We start from the raw sequence: 17,329 nt of genomic DNA, 5'->3' as shown, positions 1-17,329 counted from the left end.
TTTATATTTCTTGTGTAATTTAAAACATATGTATTATGTAAACCAACTAATGTAATCAATATAAATAATAATAAAAAACCAATAATGAATTTGGTTTTTATACTAAAATTTTGACAATAGATACAATCAAAATTAGTTGTCAAATTTTCATGATCTCTACCACTCATCTTGCTCATATATATGGACAGAAACGTCCACACATACATACATACATACATACATACATACATACATACATACATACATACATATATATATATATATATATATATATATATATATATAAATCAACCATTTGTCTATATACATAAAATTGATAAGGGAATACATCTTTAGTAAGTACAAATAACAATAATTTTTAATTGTCTACTTTTTTTGCTGGTATACTAATTGTCTACTATGGTCAACCACAAGTCTTTAATATTACTCAAAATTATGTATTCATATAATGTATCTACATAATATATCATCACTATATAATATCCGCATAATGTATCTATCAACGAAAAAGATTATTCTATGTAAAAGCAATTTAGAGCCATATAGGTACTGTGTTTAAAATTTTCGTCTTTTACTTCATTCATTCATTATTTCTTCTTTTTTATTTTTTATTTTTTATTTTTTTAGCACTTTTATGTGCAAAAAAAACTTCTGCTTGGAATCCATCAAACCAAAAATTTCTTAGAGAAAAAATAAAATCAAGTTTGAAATTCAAAGTAAAGAATTGGGATTTTGGTAGAGAGGAATGAAATAATTACCGCTGCAAATATGTTCTCTTTTGCAAGTTGGTAGAGAAAAATGAAATAATTATTGAGCAATGAGGGAAACAAAAATCTACTCAGAGAACTGTGCTATAAAGGGGAAGAGAAATATGGAGAGAGAGAGAGAGAGAGAGTGAGGGAGAGAGATCTATGGAAAAAGAGAGACCAGAGTTAGTGACAGTGAGAATGTAAGGAAAGAAAAAGAAAAGAGAATAGAGAAAGAGTGAGAGAGCGTACTGTGAGAGAGAGATTGTTACTCAGAAAACTGTGCTATAAAGGGGAAGAGAAATATGGAGAGAGAGAGAGAGAGAGAGTGAGGGAGAGAGATCTATGGAAAAGGAGAGACCAGAGTTAATGACAGTGAGAGTGTAAGGAAAGAAAAAGAAAAGAGAATAGAGAAAGAGTGAGAGAGCGTACTGTGAGAGAGAGATTGTTTTCCATAAATTTTTTTTTTTTGAAAAACAACCTATAAAAAAAATATATTTTTATTAGGATTTTTCATTGACTAAAGATAGTTTTCCGTTGACCAGTTTTTTTTGTGCTACCAAACACTGGAAAATGTGAAAAATTACCTTTACAGAAAGATTTCTAGTAAAACAAATAGAACGTTAATGGTTAAAAAAATAGCATTAAATGCTAATTGACTTACACCTCATTCACTTAATTAATAGCAATTTTGTTTCTCTCTCCTTATTTATTATTTAAAACCTTTTACATATATTCCTTTTTTTGCCAATGACTTTACAAATATATTTGCAATACTTTTTTTTTTCTTCTTCTTTTAAGCCGGTCATACTCTTATAGTCTTATCAATTGTGAATATATATCATGTCTCCTTAAAAATAAATAAATGGCTAAGTGTTGTTTAATGAGATTTTAAGTAATAAGTTTCTCAAATAATAATTAACACAGATACTTTTTATTTTTGAATGACTTTACAATTATATTTGCAAATCTCTCTTCTTCTTTTTTGGGTGTGCCTGAGTCTGTAATGCTCATGTCATTTTCTTTTCTTCTTTAAGCTGGAAATACTCTGTTAATTGTGAATATTTTCTTTGCCTTCTTAAAATAAATAAATAAATAAAATTGTTGGGTAATATAATTGTAAACACATATCCACGAAGAAATCTTTTTATTAATTAATTTTGGCTTTTCAAAACTCAAACGGAGGAAACATTGGCTGTGTCTACCATGCATAACTTTTAAAAATTGGCAACACGCCAACACATGTTATATGTGTTTGCATGATCTTTATATTATACAACTTTCTCAATCCAATAAGACATCCTAACATGTCCTTGCTTAGCTACTAAGTTTTTATCTAACCTCATAAAAGTAAACCCATTAGAATATTATCATAGGATTTTTCTTAAGGATGACAAAATTAAGAAACAAGTTTGGAAGAAGAAATCAAAATCATTGAAGGCACAAATGGCAATTAATGGTCATTATATTTTTTCTCACTTGTTTGTATACCATTTGTGTGATAAGACTATAAAAGTATGACAAAGAAGAAAAAGAAGGGTAGTACGAACTCAAAAAAAAAAAAAGTATTGCAAATATATTTGTAAAGTCATTGGCAAAAAAAGGAATATATGTAAAATGTTTTAAATAATAAATAAGGGGAGATAAACAATATTGCTATTAATTAAGTGAATGAGGTGTAAGTCAATTAGCATTTAATGCTATTTTTTTAACTATTAAATCTATGTTTTGAGGAAATTTTAATTATTAAATCAATTACAAATCTACGGTTTACAAATGATGTAACTTGAACCAATCTCATATATATATATATATATATATATATATATCTCCCATATCCCATATTTTGTTTTACATATATTTCATGATAACTCTTCCATTCCCATTTATTTATTTCTTCGTCTGCTATTATTTCATCATCTTCTATTACATCTGCAAATGGTAGGCTGAGCCTCCTTCTAACCATTCTATTTGTTACTCTGTGATTATTTGTTCAGATTAACCTTTACTTCCCTGTTATCCCGATTCTTCCTATTTTTGTGTTTAGCCCTATAATTTGTTGCAGATTTATGCCTGTGAGATTTGTTACCAAAGTCTGTGGTGTCTCCAGACCTTAAAGTGGCTGAAAATCTTCCTAGGTTTGGTTTGGTCAGCCCGTGTGAAGCTGAGAGAAGGCGTGTTAGGGTGGTCCCCATTATTGGAGGAGAGTCTGGTAGGTAGGAGTTCACGAATCAGGTGTCTATCCCATAGTTGTATACTTTTGTTTCAGATCTAAAGGTTAGATCTAGAAGTTTGAGGATAAAGGTGACTAGGTTGTGATCGTTGATTTGTGTTTGTAACCCCAGAATCATGAATAGGTTGTTTAGAAGTTCCTCTTCCACCAACAGTAGATGTTCCCAACCCACATCCATTCCAGATATCCCAGCAGACATAGGAATACTTAATTCGGAGTCTTATGAGCTATTCGATCTAGATCTAGACATAGGAGATTGGAATATCCCAAAAGTAGCCACCAGCCAATTCTATAAGTCTTCATGGTCTTTGAGCAAAGCGTTCAAAACAGACTACCATGTTAAGACCATAGAACAAGTCTATGGAATAAACAAGGAGTACGAAACGTGCTACTTGTTATCTCCTTCAACTATCCAGAAGCATAAAGACAAAGGACACAACTTTCGACACATAGGATTAGTCCAAATTGGAGTGAAACCACTCACCAGAAGAGGTTTAAACAGCTCAATCCTCATGGCCCTTAGAGATGCTCGTCACATCAGATTCGACGACAGCCTCCTAGGAACCATAGAAACCAGTCTTAGCAACAGACCCATCTATTTTAACTGTTTCCCAGATTTTAGCATCTATCTCCATGACAGCACAGTTATCAAAGCCCTTACACTCAATATCAAGACCCATGGAACCCTTATGACACAGGGAACCAGTCAGATCGCCTTGATATACAGAGTATACAACAAGTGCATGAGAACGAACATGAATGTTGGAGCACTTGATAGGAGAAAGAAAGGAGAGACAACCCTCATCCAGACCACTGGCCCTAGTGCCAAGATTGAGGTTCCAAGAACCCTCAAATGGTCAGAAGTCACTTTCCCAACCAATTGGACTTTAGAGAATGAGAACCATACTCTACAGATCCAAAACCCAGCCCAGAATCCAGATCTAGAATTTGTCCAACAACTAGCCGACGGCATGGTTAGGTTAAGTTTCGACAGATCTAGGCTTAGCACTCCTTTAGACTATGAGTGTAGACAACCTCTGGACATATCCCGGTTTAGATCTCCAACCGATCTACAGTAGCCCCATAGGCAGTCACCTATCTACCTTAGAGATAGATCTGCATCCCAGTGTAGCTCAACCAGACCTCTAGGATCACCATTCCCAAGGTCTAAAAGAGATTTAGGTGTCCAACTTCAGGGAGTTAGAACCAATTCCCAACTCACCACACCTTGCTACACAGCCAATCAGGATTCGATTGTCAATGAGGAAGACGATCGAGAGCAATCCCCCCCATCCCCATCTGGAACTGATATGGAACAGCCTCCAGATCAGCAAGAGGAATCTTTGAACATTTTGGTCCTAAACAGAGAATTCGTCCCTGACCTAGAAGAACTAGGCAAGGAATTTAGTTCTAAAGAAAACAGGACTAAGAGAGAAGCCTACAAAGCCAATTATACCAGAGAGCAAAAAGAAAAAGTATTTGAATCATGGACGGCATTCATGAGGGAAATATCCCGTAATGTCCTCTTTTTCATATACTTCGAAAGATATTTTGGCCAACACAAGCAGTTTTGTGTCCTCGCCAAAGCCTGGACCATAGAAGGACCTAATGCAACTAAGGAAGTTATCAGGTCTAGCCATCCACCCCTAGATAAGCCTCTAACCAACCACGCTAGTCTCAGTTATCCTAAAGACAAAACAGCCTTAGAAATCGTAGCCCAGAAGCTTGAAGAATTAGCAAAGAAGAAACTAGCCATTCCTTCACCAAAATCTACAAGTCAGCTTAAGGTGTTGAAAATCCATACAACCTCTAGCAGTTCCTCCTCTGACACAGATGATGAACCCCTAGAAGCCAAATGGAAACGCCTGAGAATGAAAAGACCTGAAAGACGTGCTAGCAGAGCCCATCGGCCTATTTCCAAAGCTTACAAAAGAACCAAGCAACTTGAAAAACATGTCCCACTTAAGCCTGGAAAATGTTATAGTTGCGGCAAGCGTGACCATCTCAAGAAAGATTGTAGCACCAAATCCTCTCGCATAAAAATAGGTGACCCCATTGTCGAGCCTCAGGAGCCTAGCCAAACCCACCAACCTTGGGTATAGGAAACTAGCAAACCTGAGCCTAGAAAACAACAACCCAAGGATAATCCTGTACAAATACACAATAGGATTGCCCAACCCAAGAGGGAAGTTAAGATCAACGACCTTCATAGAGAAACCAAGCAAACCAGGAGTGAAATTGGAACCTTAAAGCAAAGTCTTAAAGCCCTCGAAAACACTCCTTATCACAGCAATGAGGAAGATTCCTCAGATGACAAAGTTGATCAAATAGTTAACCCTACTGATGATCTTATCCAAAAACCCAGCAAAGAATTGTTCTTAGATGCTATCACTAGGATTAACTTCCATAAATGGCATTCCAAAGTCAGGATTGTCATTAGCAAAGATTTTGAATTCGAGGTCATAGCTTTAATTGATTCAGGTGCTGATCTCAATTGCATTCAAGAAGGAATCATTCCCTCCAAATACTTTAAAAAGTCTAGGGAATGATTGACATCCGCAAGTGGCGGAAAAATGCAGATTGAATTCAAACTTCCTAGAGCCCATGTTTGCCAAGATAACATGTGTTTCAAAACCACATTTGTTCTTGTCAAAAATATGACAGACAAGGTTATCTTAGGGAATCCTTTCCTTTGCATCCTTTACCCTTTCACAGTGGATAGTAAAGGACTTACTACCCAACCCTTTGGCCAAACCATCAAGTTTAAGTTTCTTAGTGGACCAGTGCCTAGAAACATTAGCACTATCCAAGCAAACTTTGTCTCCAAAACCTTAAACATGATTAGTGCCAAGACTATACATCTTAAGTACCTTCAGGAGGAAATAAGATACAAGAAAGTTGAGGACCAACTAACTTGTAAAACCCTCCAAGAAAAAATCAGAAAGTTCGAGGAAAAACTTAAGTAGGAAGTCTGCTCTGATCTACCCACAGCTTTTTGGCATAGAAAGAGACACGAGGTAGCACTCCCATATGTCAAAGATTTCAATGAAAAGGATATCCCTACCAAAGCTCGACCTATCCAGATGAACCAGGAACTTATAGATACTTGCAGAACAGAGATAGAGGACCTCCTTAAGAAAGGAATCATCAGGAAATCTAGATCACCATGGTCTTGTCCAGCCTTTTATGTCCAGAAAAATGCTGAGATAAAAAGAGGTGTCCCTAGATTAGTCATCAACTACAAGCCCCTCAACAAAGTCTTAGAATGGGTAAGGTACCCAATTCCCAACAAAAAAGATTTAGTCAACAGGCTTAGCAAAGCAGTTGTTTTCAGCAAGTTTGATATGAAGAGTGGATTTTGGCAAATACAAATCAGAGAGCCCGATAGGTATAAAACAGCCTTTACCACACCCTTTGGACATTATGAATGGAATGTAATGCCCTTTGGTCTCAAAAATGCACCATCTGAATTCCAAAATATCATGAATGAGATTTTTAATCCATTTTCCAGCCATGCCATTGTGTACATCAATGATGTACTCATTTTTTCAGAATCCTTGGAACAACATCAGAAGCACTTAAGAGCATTCCTCCATACCATCAAGCTCAATGGTCTTGTTGTTTCAACCCCCAAGATCAAACTTTTCCAAACTAGAATTCGCTTCTTAGGATTTGATATTCATCATGGTGTTATCAAACCCATAGATAGAGCTATCCAATTTGCGGATAAATTTTCAGATGAAATCCTAGATAAAACCCAGCTTTAGAGATTTCTAGGTTCTCTCAATTACATCTCAGATTTCTATCGAAATCTCAGGCAACAATGCAAACTCCTTTTTGATAGACTTCGAACCAATCCATCCCCCTAGACTCTAGCCCATACTACAGTGGTCCAGCATATCAAACAATATGTCAAAACCCTTCCTTGTTTAGGGATTCCTACTGACAATTCCTTCAAGATTGTCCAGACCGATGCCTCAAACATAGGTTATGGTGGCATCCTCCTCCAGCATGCTAGTCCAAATTCTCCTGAACAGATAGTCTGTTTCCATTCGGGAATATGGACTCCCACTCAGATTAACTATAGTACTATTAAAAAAGAAATATTATCCATAGTACTATGCATCTCAAAGTTTCAAAGTGATCTTTTAAATCAAAAGTTTTTAATCAGGATTGATTGTAAATCTGCAAAACATGTTTTAGAAAAAGATGTTCAAAACATTGCATCAAAACAGATTTTTGCACGATGGCAAGCCATCCTTTTAGTTTTTGACTTTGATTTAGAATTCATTGAAGGAAGCTAGAACAGCATCCCTGATTTCCTAACCCGTGAATTTTTGCAGAGTCATAGCCAAGATGTCCGGGAAGAAACCCGTACAACAACCCCAACCCCCAAAATTGACTAAACAGCAAAACCTTGTAAGTACTAGCCAAGCACTGAACACAAGCAAGCTCATACCAATCACTCCTAGCCAAATTGTCCCATTATCCCAAGCAAAAAGCCCTAGACAAGATAACCCTGCTTCTCCATCAAATATTGCCAATCGTTATTTGGTTTCAAAAATCCCAAAACCAAATTATGAAAGGCCACCTTATGGTCAACCCAATTACAGCTCAGCCTTAGCCTCTCCAGCACCAAGAGCAATCAACCCTTATCATGTTGAAGAACCTTTTGGCCCAATCCAAAACCAAAAGCCTTCCTATCCAACCAGGAGAGGAAACTCTTCTTGTGCTAAGAAATCTTTCCTCCAACATATCTCTTATATTGAACCCCACCTGATTCATATAACTGATCCTCTTGCCCTAGCCATGGAAGTTCTACCACATGAATGGCATTTCTTACCCAAGCATCCAGAGAAAAATATCAGGTTTTATAAAAGTATTCTCAGTCAAGAAAAGTCAGTTCAAATAGAAAACATCTTCAACAGCAGGGACCCCTCAGTAGTCCTCTATCACAAGTTCATCATCACAGGATTTGTTAGTTGCCAAGATTGGAGACAACATCCTTCTGAATTAAGGATCCTTAAAAATTACAGATCCCCCTCAGGCTCAGCGCTTTATTACAGCTATTATGATTATATGGATGCCTTTGAGAAAGTTCTCTTCATCCAGAACCAAAATTTCAGCCACTCATGGTTCACGATGTTTAGCAGAGAATTCATGGGTCAACTCCCATCTTGGTTCCTAAGGTGGTGGGAGATGTTCGGATCAGTCCCTCAGATTTTTCCAAACCCTTTACAGGACGCTTTGAGGTACTTTGATTCAAGGTATAAAACTTCGAACCACCGTTCCCAATTTCCAGTAATTCTGCTTTTTTCCCAAAGATACAGAATCCACTGGATCAGCGAATGGGAGTACAAGATCAATACCAATCTCTTAGACAGGGAATTTTTGGTAAAATGGTGGGACGGTCTAAGGATTGAACAAATCATCAACCAAGTCTATAGAGATTATCCTCAGCCAATCCAGCAGCCTATTGCTCACAGAACAAGGTCTCAATCTAGCCTAGATTCTGTTCAGATCGCCGAAAAATCTAGCAAAGAGTTAAAAGAATTAGCACATCAGCTAATAGCACATTCACAACAGCTAGAATCAGAAGAACAAGTTTCTCCCACTGCTTCAGTGGCATCGGTTAATCACAATCCAATTGATCCTTTCCAGGATTCCCAAGATCCATATAGCGGATATAATATGGACAGCGATTAAAAAGCATCCTGACCAAGCAACTCAGGATAAGATTCCAATCCAGTTACTATTCAAAGTCAGCACCAGCCACTGATATGAACAGTACCCGCACCATGAACAGTACCCGCACCCAGCAGATTCCCCGACAAGTTACTATTTCAACAGTGACCAAATCCGGAAAAGCAAGGGGACAAAGCACTATTCATGAACAGTAAAAGTTACTGTTCACCGACACAATCATTCAGAATTACTATTGCTTTCGGTGGAAACAGCTTTCACCTCAGTAAAAGCAATTTACTCTCCGTAATTTCAGCAGTCTCCAGCCAGCATCCAAGGCTCCCTCCAGCCTATATAAGGCACCATTTCTCCATTCTGAGGCAGGTCCAATTGTATCAGCAACAATTGTGTTAGCAACCTCCTCTTCCAGCCAAGAGTTTAATTTCTCAGCTTTGCCTCCTCTTTACAACCCTTAGCATTGTAATCAGATGGCTCTAGCATATTATCAGTTTTGTAATATCATGGCCTCAGCCGGCCTTTATCTGTATTTTTCGCACATGGCCACAACCGGCCTTTATCTGTAACTTACCCCCCTTTTATATATATATTACACTCATGCAAATGTGAACGTAGTACATACTAAAGTGTAAAAATTGAAGAAAAAAAAAATGTGTACATGTCGCATGCAAATGTGAGTGTAGTATATACCAGAGTGTAAAAAATAGTGTGAAGCAATATTTTTCCTTTTTAAGTATATCATACCGCCTAATGGAGACAAAAAACTTACATACATATTTTTTTTTGCTCATTCTAGTATCTCAGGCTATTTATAGGTGAACAATTTTAGAGGATACTTACTAACTTGACATAAAAGATATAGCTTCAATGGCTCTTGATACCATACCTTTATGGCTTCCTCTTCTCCTTGTTCTCCCTCTTCTATTGCTCATGAAAAAAAAGATGGATGAGAGGAGTTCAAAGGACCTTCCACCAAGCCCTCCTAAGCTCCCTATAATAGGTAACTTACACCAACTTGGTGTGTTACCCCACCAATCTATGTGGCAACTCTCCAAGAAATATGGCTCTGTAATGCTCCTTCAACTCAGTGGCATAACAACTGTCATAATATCTTCTGCTGATGCTGCAAGAGAAGTCTTAAAAGTTCATGATCTTGCTTGTTGCAGTAGACCTCCCTTAGCTTGCTCTAAAGTTTTTTCCTACAATTATAAGGACATTGCTTTTTCACCTTATGGTGATTACTGGAGAGAGATAAGGAAAATATGTGTTCTTGAACTTTTTAGCATGAAGAGGGTGCAGTCCTATCAGTTCATTAGGGAAGAAGAAGTTGCTTTGCTTGTCGATTCTATATCTCACTATGCATCTTCTGCAACCCCTATTGATCTTTCTGAGAAGTTGTTTGCCCTCACTGCAAGTATAACTTTTAGGATTGGTTTTGGTAAAAGTTTCCGCGGGAGTGGTTTAGACAATGAAAGGTTTCAAGCAGTGGTTCATGAGGTAGAGTCCATGATAGGAAGCTACAATGCATCTGAATTCTTGCCTTTCTTGGGATGGATTATAGACACTTTATCTGGTAGATTTAAAAGGCTTGAAAGGGTTTTTCATGAGTTGGATACTTTATTCCAACAGGTCATTGATCTCCATCTTGATCTTGAGAGGACAAAACCAGAGCATGAAGACATTATCGATGTGCTACTAAGATTTGAAAGGGAGCAAGTTGAGTCTGGCGATACTGCTCGGTTCACAAAACAAAACATTAAGGCAATCCTCTTGGTAAGCTGCCAAACTTTTACTAATCCCATGGCTTTTTTTTTTTTTTAACTTTACTTACCTTTTCAAATTAGCCTATGTTCATCTACTTACCTGTTACTATATTTGTTTATCAGAATATATTTTTAGGTGGAATTGACAGTGGTGCAATTACCATGATATGGGCGATGTCAGAGCTTGCTAAGAACCCCGGATTGATGAAAAAAGCACAAGATGAAGTTAGAAGTTTCATTGGAAATAAAGGGAAAGTCACTGAAAGCGACACTGGCCACCTTCATTATCTAAAGATGATAGTTAAAGAAACTTTTAGATTGCATCCTGCAGTGACTCTACTTGTTCCTAGAGAAACCATGTCACACTTTAAGATCAATGGTTACGACATTTACCCAAAAATGTTAGTACAAGTTAATGCTTGGGCAATAGGACGAGATCCTAAATACTGGGAGAACCCAGAAGAATTCATCCCAGAAAGGTTCATGGATAACTCCATTGATTATAAAGGTCAAAATTTTGAGTTATTGACATTTGGATCTGGTCGAAGAGGTTGTCCTGGGATATATATGGCAACAACAACAATTGAGCTTGCACTTGCAAATCTTTTATATTGTTTCAATTGGAAATTACCTGATGGGATGAAAGAGGAAGATATCAACATGGAAGAGGCAGCTGGTCTTAGCCTTACTACCAGTAAGAAAACAGCTTTGAACCTTATGCCAATCGCATTGTTTTAAGATATTAGTATATGCCAGCACTCTTCCCTGCCCTTTCTTCTCTCCCTCATCTCACACTCCATTCCAAATATTATGACATGCTAAATGGTGGCCAATTTGCATGTATGTTTTGGCTTTTGCAATCGTGGATCATTTATCCTTTCTTATAAATAAATGGCAAGAATTGAAAGATAATTTGTGTTTGTCGTTATTACCTATGGCGGTGTCATGGAATACAAAACCACCATTTCTATTCCATTTTGTTATGATGTATTCATTTTATTTTACTTATACAATAACTAAAATTTAAAATATAAAAAAAAATAAATAAAACACACGACATATCACAATCGGTAGAGTATAAAGTATTTTTGAGACTGATAGTTTCAATTCAATATTATGAAGGATAGGCATAATTATTTCATTCAATCAATTGTTTTGGACAACGGAGCAGAGGCTAGGCGAGCAAATTTTCTTTATACTCCAAACTGTATGGAGAAAAAAAAGGAAGAAAGCCTCACTTTGATCATATTACAATTTATATTATAAATTTAAATCGACTTTAATGTTCAAATGTTTGATCATGTATGGTGGCAATGAAAGGTATGTAGAGGGAATCTTTCAACTCCAACATCAAAATCAATGATGCGTCCCACCAAATCATATTACAAAGAATTTTTTCTTACAAGATTACAAATTAATCATCATCAATTTCATAACCTGAAATTGTTTTATGCATATTGTTAGGACATATGCCAGCACTCTTCCCCACCCTTTCTTCTCTCCCCCATCTCACACTCCATTCCAAATATTATGACATGCTAAATGGTGGCCAATTTGCATGTATGTTTTGGCTTTTGCAATCGTGGATCATTTATCCTTTCTTATAAATAAATGGCAAGAATTGAAAGATAATTTGTGCTTGTCGTTATTACCTATGGCGGTGTCATGGAATACAAAACCACTATTTCTATTCCATTTTGTTATGATGTATTCATTTTATTTTACTTATAAAATAACTAAAATTTAAAATATAAAAAAAATAAATAAAACACACGACATATCACAATCGGTAGAGTATAAAGTATTTTTGAGACTGATAGTTTCAATTCAATATTATGAAGGATAGGCATAATTATTTCATTCAATCAATTGTTTTGGACAACGGAGCAGAGGCGAGGCGAGCAAATTTTCTTTATACTCCAAACTGTATGGAGAAAAAAAAGGAAAAAAGGAAGAAAGCCTCACTTTGATCATATTACAATTTATATTATAAATTTAAATCGACTTTAATGTTCAAATGTTTGATCATGTATGGTGGCAATGAAAGGTATGTAGAGGGAATCTTTCAACTCCAACATCAAAATCAATGATGCGTCCCACCAAATCATATTACAAAGAATTTTTTCTTACAAGATTACAAATTATTCATCATCAATTTCATAACCTGAAATTGTTTTATGCATATTGTTAGGACATATGCTAGCACTCTTCCCCGCCCTTTCTTCTCTCCCCCATCTCACACTCCATTCCAAATATTATGACATGCTAAATGGTGGCCAATTTGCATGTATGTTTTGGCTTTTGCAATCGTGGATCATTTATCCTTTCTTATAAATAAATGGCAGGAATTGAAAGATAATTTGTGTTTGTCGTTATTACCTATGGCGGTGTCATGGAATACAAAACCACTATTTCTATTCCATTTTGTTATGATGTATTCATTTTATTTTACTTATAAAATAACTAAAATTTAAAATATAAATAAAATAAATAAAACACACGACATATCACAATCGGTAGAGTATAAAGTATTTTTGAGACTAATAGTTTCAATTCAATATTATGAAGGATAGGCATAATTATTTCATTCAATCAATTGTTTTGGACAACGGAGCAGAGGCTAGGCGAGCAAATTTTCTTTATACTCCAAACTGTATGGAGAAAAAAAAAGGAAGAAAGCCTCACTTTGATCATATTACAATTTATATTATAAATTTAAATCGACTTTAATGTTCAAATGTTTGATCATGTATGGTGGCAATGAAAGGTATGTAGAGGGAATCTTTCAACTCCAACATCAAAATCAATGATGCGTCCCACCAAATCATATTACAAAGAATTTTTTCTTACAAGATTACAAATTATTCATAATCAATTTCATAACCTGAAATTGTTTTATGCATATTGTTAGGACATATGTGGTTCACTTGATAAGAACATATGTCATTATTTTATATAATTGGCTAATCTTTTGACAAAACGCACTTTACTTGTAATTGGGTAGATCTAGGATGTTTTTAATATTTCAAGAAATAAGGTTTCAAGATCAAGTGTTAAAGCCATGCAAGTCTGTCCAAGAAATAAGCTGAGAAGTGCTTATCATTAATTCTCGACAGCTGGCTCAACAGCTTACAGAAGCAGTAATTATGAAGAAACAGTAATTATGCAGTAATTATACCAAACATATTCTACAGAAACACTATTCTTTCCAAATAATAAAAAAATTGAACATTTGAATGTGACCAAATGTGACTAAGTTTTGGACCATCAAAATTCCAGTCCTAAACTAGGAAAATTACAAAACAAGAGCACTTAATCTCAACATGTGTCATAGATTATAAAACATGATCCTAAACTAGAAAAATGGCTTGACTTAATGAACCATCTCATTCCATCCACTTGTAACACTTTCTTGAGTCAAGGGACCTCCACTTGCAACACTTCCTTGAGTCAAGAGACCTCCTGCACCATCAATTTTGTTGTTGGAGCCTACAACACTTGATATACTCTCTAAATGTGATACTAATGCAACACTTGCTGATGAGCCTCCCTGATGTGATGCAGAACTTGTAGAAGCCGACTACAAAAAAACCAATTACACATTACACATATCACAAGCTTAGCATTAAAATAATCAAATCATGCATCTAAACTATTATTAATATTAAAGTAAAATATATAATTGTAAATATCTTTACCATTAAAAGTTGTGTAAAACTAGTAATATTTCCAGAAGAGATATTCTCAGTTTTCTTTTATGCCATGATGTCATGTGCATATATTTCCTGTAAAAATTGTACTTGTTTAGCAACAATAATAGTATACTATATTAACGTATAAAAATAAAATAGAATGGTGAAAATGAGGATAATTTAGAAGATTACCTCCTGCACTTTCTTTTATTTTTTGCTTCTTTGATGTGCCTTCCTTTGGTATCGACATCTTTTCTATCCATGATTTCGTCCTACGCTTTTTATTACGATAAATCTCCCTTTTCTTGATCCCTTTTGGTATAATCCTAATCGAAGCACATAATTGATCTTCTTTGTCTGCAAAGTCGGTGGAAGGCCTAATGATGCCTTCTTCTACATTAGCTTTGCAATTCCTAAGGTCACAAAGTTTTTTTTTTTTTTTTTTTTTTTTTTTTTTCAAATCTGCAATTGCTAAACTTAGAATATTATGGCCTTCTTTAGTTTCACATGCCTCATTCATCAATTGAATATATTTTGGCCATAAATCTTGATACCGATCTACATATTCCAGTCGAGTATCCGGTTTAATGTTAAGTGTTGTGAAATTTTTTCCGCTTCCATCTTTTGCATCTCTTATCCACCTCTTCATGACATATCTATTAGGAATCAACTTGATATCCAATACATCAAGAACTTTCAAACTATGCCTACATAAAATACCAAATGACTCAAACTTTTGGCAACTACAAGATAGAGTCTCATCTAATGGATTCCAAATGACTTCATATTTTCCATATTGATTGAAAACTCCAACCACATAACTATGTGTTTGACTCACATTGCGTTCTAGGATGGAAAGTGCCATCACCACTTTAACTTCTGTCTGAAATAAATCAAACAATGTAGGCGTGTACACTGTTGCTACTTGATTAAGCATAGGAGAGCTTTCGAGCTTCAATCTTGGAAATTTATGTCTAGAGTTGTCTTTTGCTTCTAACTCCTTATCCCATTTTTGATTGACAACTCTTTCAAAATGAGTGAAAAACTCTACTTTTATTGCAGCTGACATTACTGCATCTTGATCTGTGAAAATAGTGATTGACTTCTTTTTAGACATTGCTTCTAAGAAGGTCTCAAATAACCATACAAAAGATTCAATCGTTATCATATAAAATTGCACCTCCAAATACAATAGTTTCTCTATGGTGATTGAGACCCAAAAATACTCCAAGTGGCCTTGCATCTCTATACGTTGTATCAAACGTTATTACATCATCGAAGTGGCTATAGTCAATGATCATTCTTGCATCAGCCTAAAAGATATTAGTAATCAACTCTTCACAGTCCAATTGAGTAGCAAAATAATATGTAGGATTTTCCTTAAGTTGACGATTGAAATATCTTCCCCAGCTAGCAGCTTCCCCATGCTCCATGTCTCTCTGTCGCTTAGTGCATAAATAGTTTTTATGATCTTGCTTGGTAAAACTAAGATTATCATATCCACCAACTTGCTTACTAAGAAGCTCATAAGATTGCTTTAATCTTAATCCCGATTCATGTGCCAAATCAATTTCAATAGCATGAGTTGTAGCCACTTTCTGTTGTGATGGCATCATGTGTACAGTTGATGGAAGGTGGAGATAGTGGTTATGCTCAACAATAAATTCATTCACCACATATTTTTTACTATCTCGATTAAGTACAATAACCAAATGTGCTTCACAACCACATTTTGTTTCCGCTCGTGGATTCTTTATATTTTGATCTCTCTTGTCTTTGCCTTGAACTCCCTCCTTCGCGCACACAAATCTCCTTGAAGTAACCACTCCAGTCTTTTTACATTTATTTAGCGTACTCTTTTCTAATGATAAAACCAGCCTTTCTGCCATATTCATTATAAAAATCATATTCAATCTCATTTGCTTCAAACTCCATCCCTTTAAATGGGGTAGATTCCATGGGCACATTAGAAGGAACATGTATTCCCATCATTATCCCTAGAAAAAATTGACTATAAATTTATTATAACTTTCACCTATGAGTAGTAGCCAGAGAAAAAATTGACCAAAACAGAGATTATGTAAAAAAATGAGACAGAGTAAAAATGAAAGAGTAGCTAGAGTAAAAATGAAAGAGTCATTGGAAGCAAGGGAAAATTTGGTTGTTGAATGAGCAGTAGAGTTACGAAATCTACTAATCCAACTAAAATTGCAAGAAACAAAAGACATTGCCAAGTCTTGAATGTCAGCAATCAAATGGGAAATAGAACAGGTAGAACAGGGACCATTGGTGTGGATAGACCAGGCAATAAAATATGCCATATACTAATAAAGATTCAATCTTTATCTTTTAAAAAAAAAAAAGATTCAATCTTTATCTCAAAAAAATAAAAATAAAATACTCCAAGAATCATCCAGCCATTATAAAGATTCAATCTTTATCTCAAAAAATTAAAAATAAAAGTTCAGATAGACTCTAACTTGCATCTAGCCATCAAACAACAATATAAACTCACCAAGACAACAATATAAATGCAAAAAAAAGAGATGGACTCCAAGAATCATCCAACCATTATAAAGATTCAATCTTTATCTCAAAAAATTAAAAATAAAAGTTCAAATAGACTCTAACTTGCATCCAGCCATCAAAACAACAATATAAACTCACCAAGACAACAATACAAATGCAAAAAAATGAGATGGACTCCAAGAATCATCCAACCATTATAAAGATTCAATTTTTTTCTCAAAAAACTACAGATAAAAGTTCAGATAGACTCTAACTTGCATCCAGCCATCAAAACAACAATATAAACTCACCAAGACAACAATATAAATGCAGAAAAATGAGATGGACTCCAAGAATCATCTAGCCATTATAAAGATTCAATCTTTATCTCAAAAAATTAAAAATAAATATTCATATAGACTCTAACTTGCATCCAGCCACAAAAACAACAATATAAACTCACCAAGACAACAATATAAATGCAGAAAAATGATTAAACATCAAATAAGATAAGCATAAACAAGTTTTACGGATATACCTCTGTTTTGGCAAGATAGAAACAAGATGTGCTCTGAACTTGTTCTCTGAACCAATCTACAAAAAACGGAGATGTGGTTACAGAGATGTGGTTGTTCTCTGAACCTCTGTTTTGTGCACGTTTGATTTTCACTTTTCCCTCCTAAAAGG

General features: G+C 35.3%; 1 protein-coding gene across 1 annotated transcript; it reads left to right on the top strand.

Moving 5' to 3' along the window:
- The first annotated feature begins 9,523 nt into the window (after nt 1-9,523).
- LOC142626721 (cytochrome P450 71B34-like) lies at nt 9,524-11,187 on the top strand. Its single transcript, XM_075800429.1, has 2 exons — nt 9,524-10,452; nt 10,566-11,187. Exons 1-2 carry the CDS (start codon nt 9,547-9,549, stop codon nt 11,178-11,180), a joined length of 1,521 nt encoding a protein of 506 aa, XP_075656544.1. The 5' UTR covers nt 9,524-9,546; the 3' UTR covers nt 11,181-11,187.
- The last annotated feature ends 6,142 nt before the right edge of the window (nt 11,188-17,329 follow it).

This window comes from Castanea sativa, chromosome 3 (assembly GCF_040712315.1).
Source record: "Castanea sativa cultivar Marrone di Chiusa Pesio chromosome 3, ASM4071231v1".
Lineage (NCBI taxonomy): Eukaryota > Viridiplantae > Streptophyta > Magnoliopsida > Fagales > Fagaceae > Castanea > Castanea sativa.
Note: the sequence above shows the minus strand (reverse complement) of the source record. Positions and strands in the feature narration are given on the sequence as shown.

What these genes read in the sequence shown, in the direction of transcription:
- LOC142626721 (XM_075800429.1), top strand. Translation starts at nt 9,547, where the DNA reads ATGGCTCTTGATACCATACCTTTATGGCTTCCTCTTCTCCTTGTTCTC. An exon ending in ACATTAAGGCAATCCTCTTG is followed by an intron (nt 10,453 to 10,565) that starts GTAAGCTGCCAA and finishes TTTGTTTATCAG; the next exon opens with AATATATTTTTAGGTGGAAT.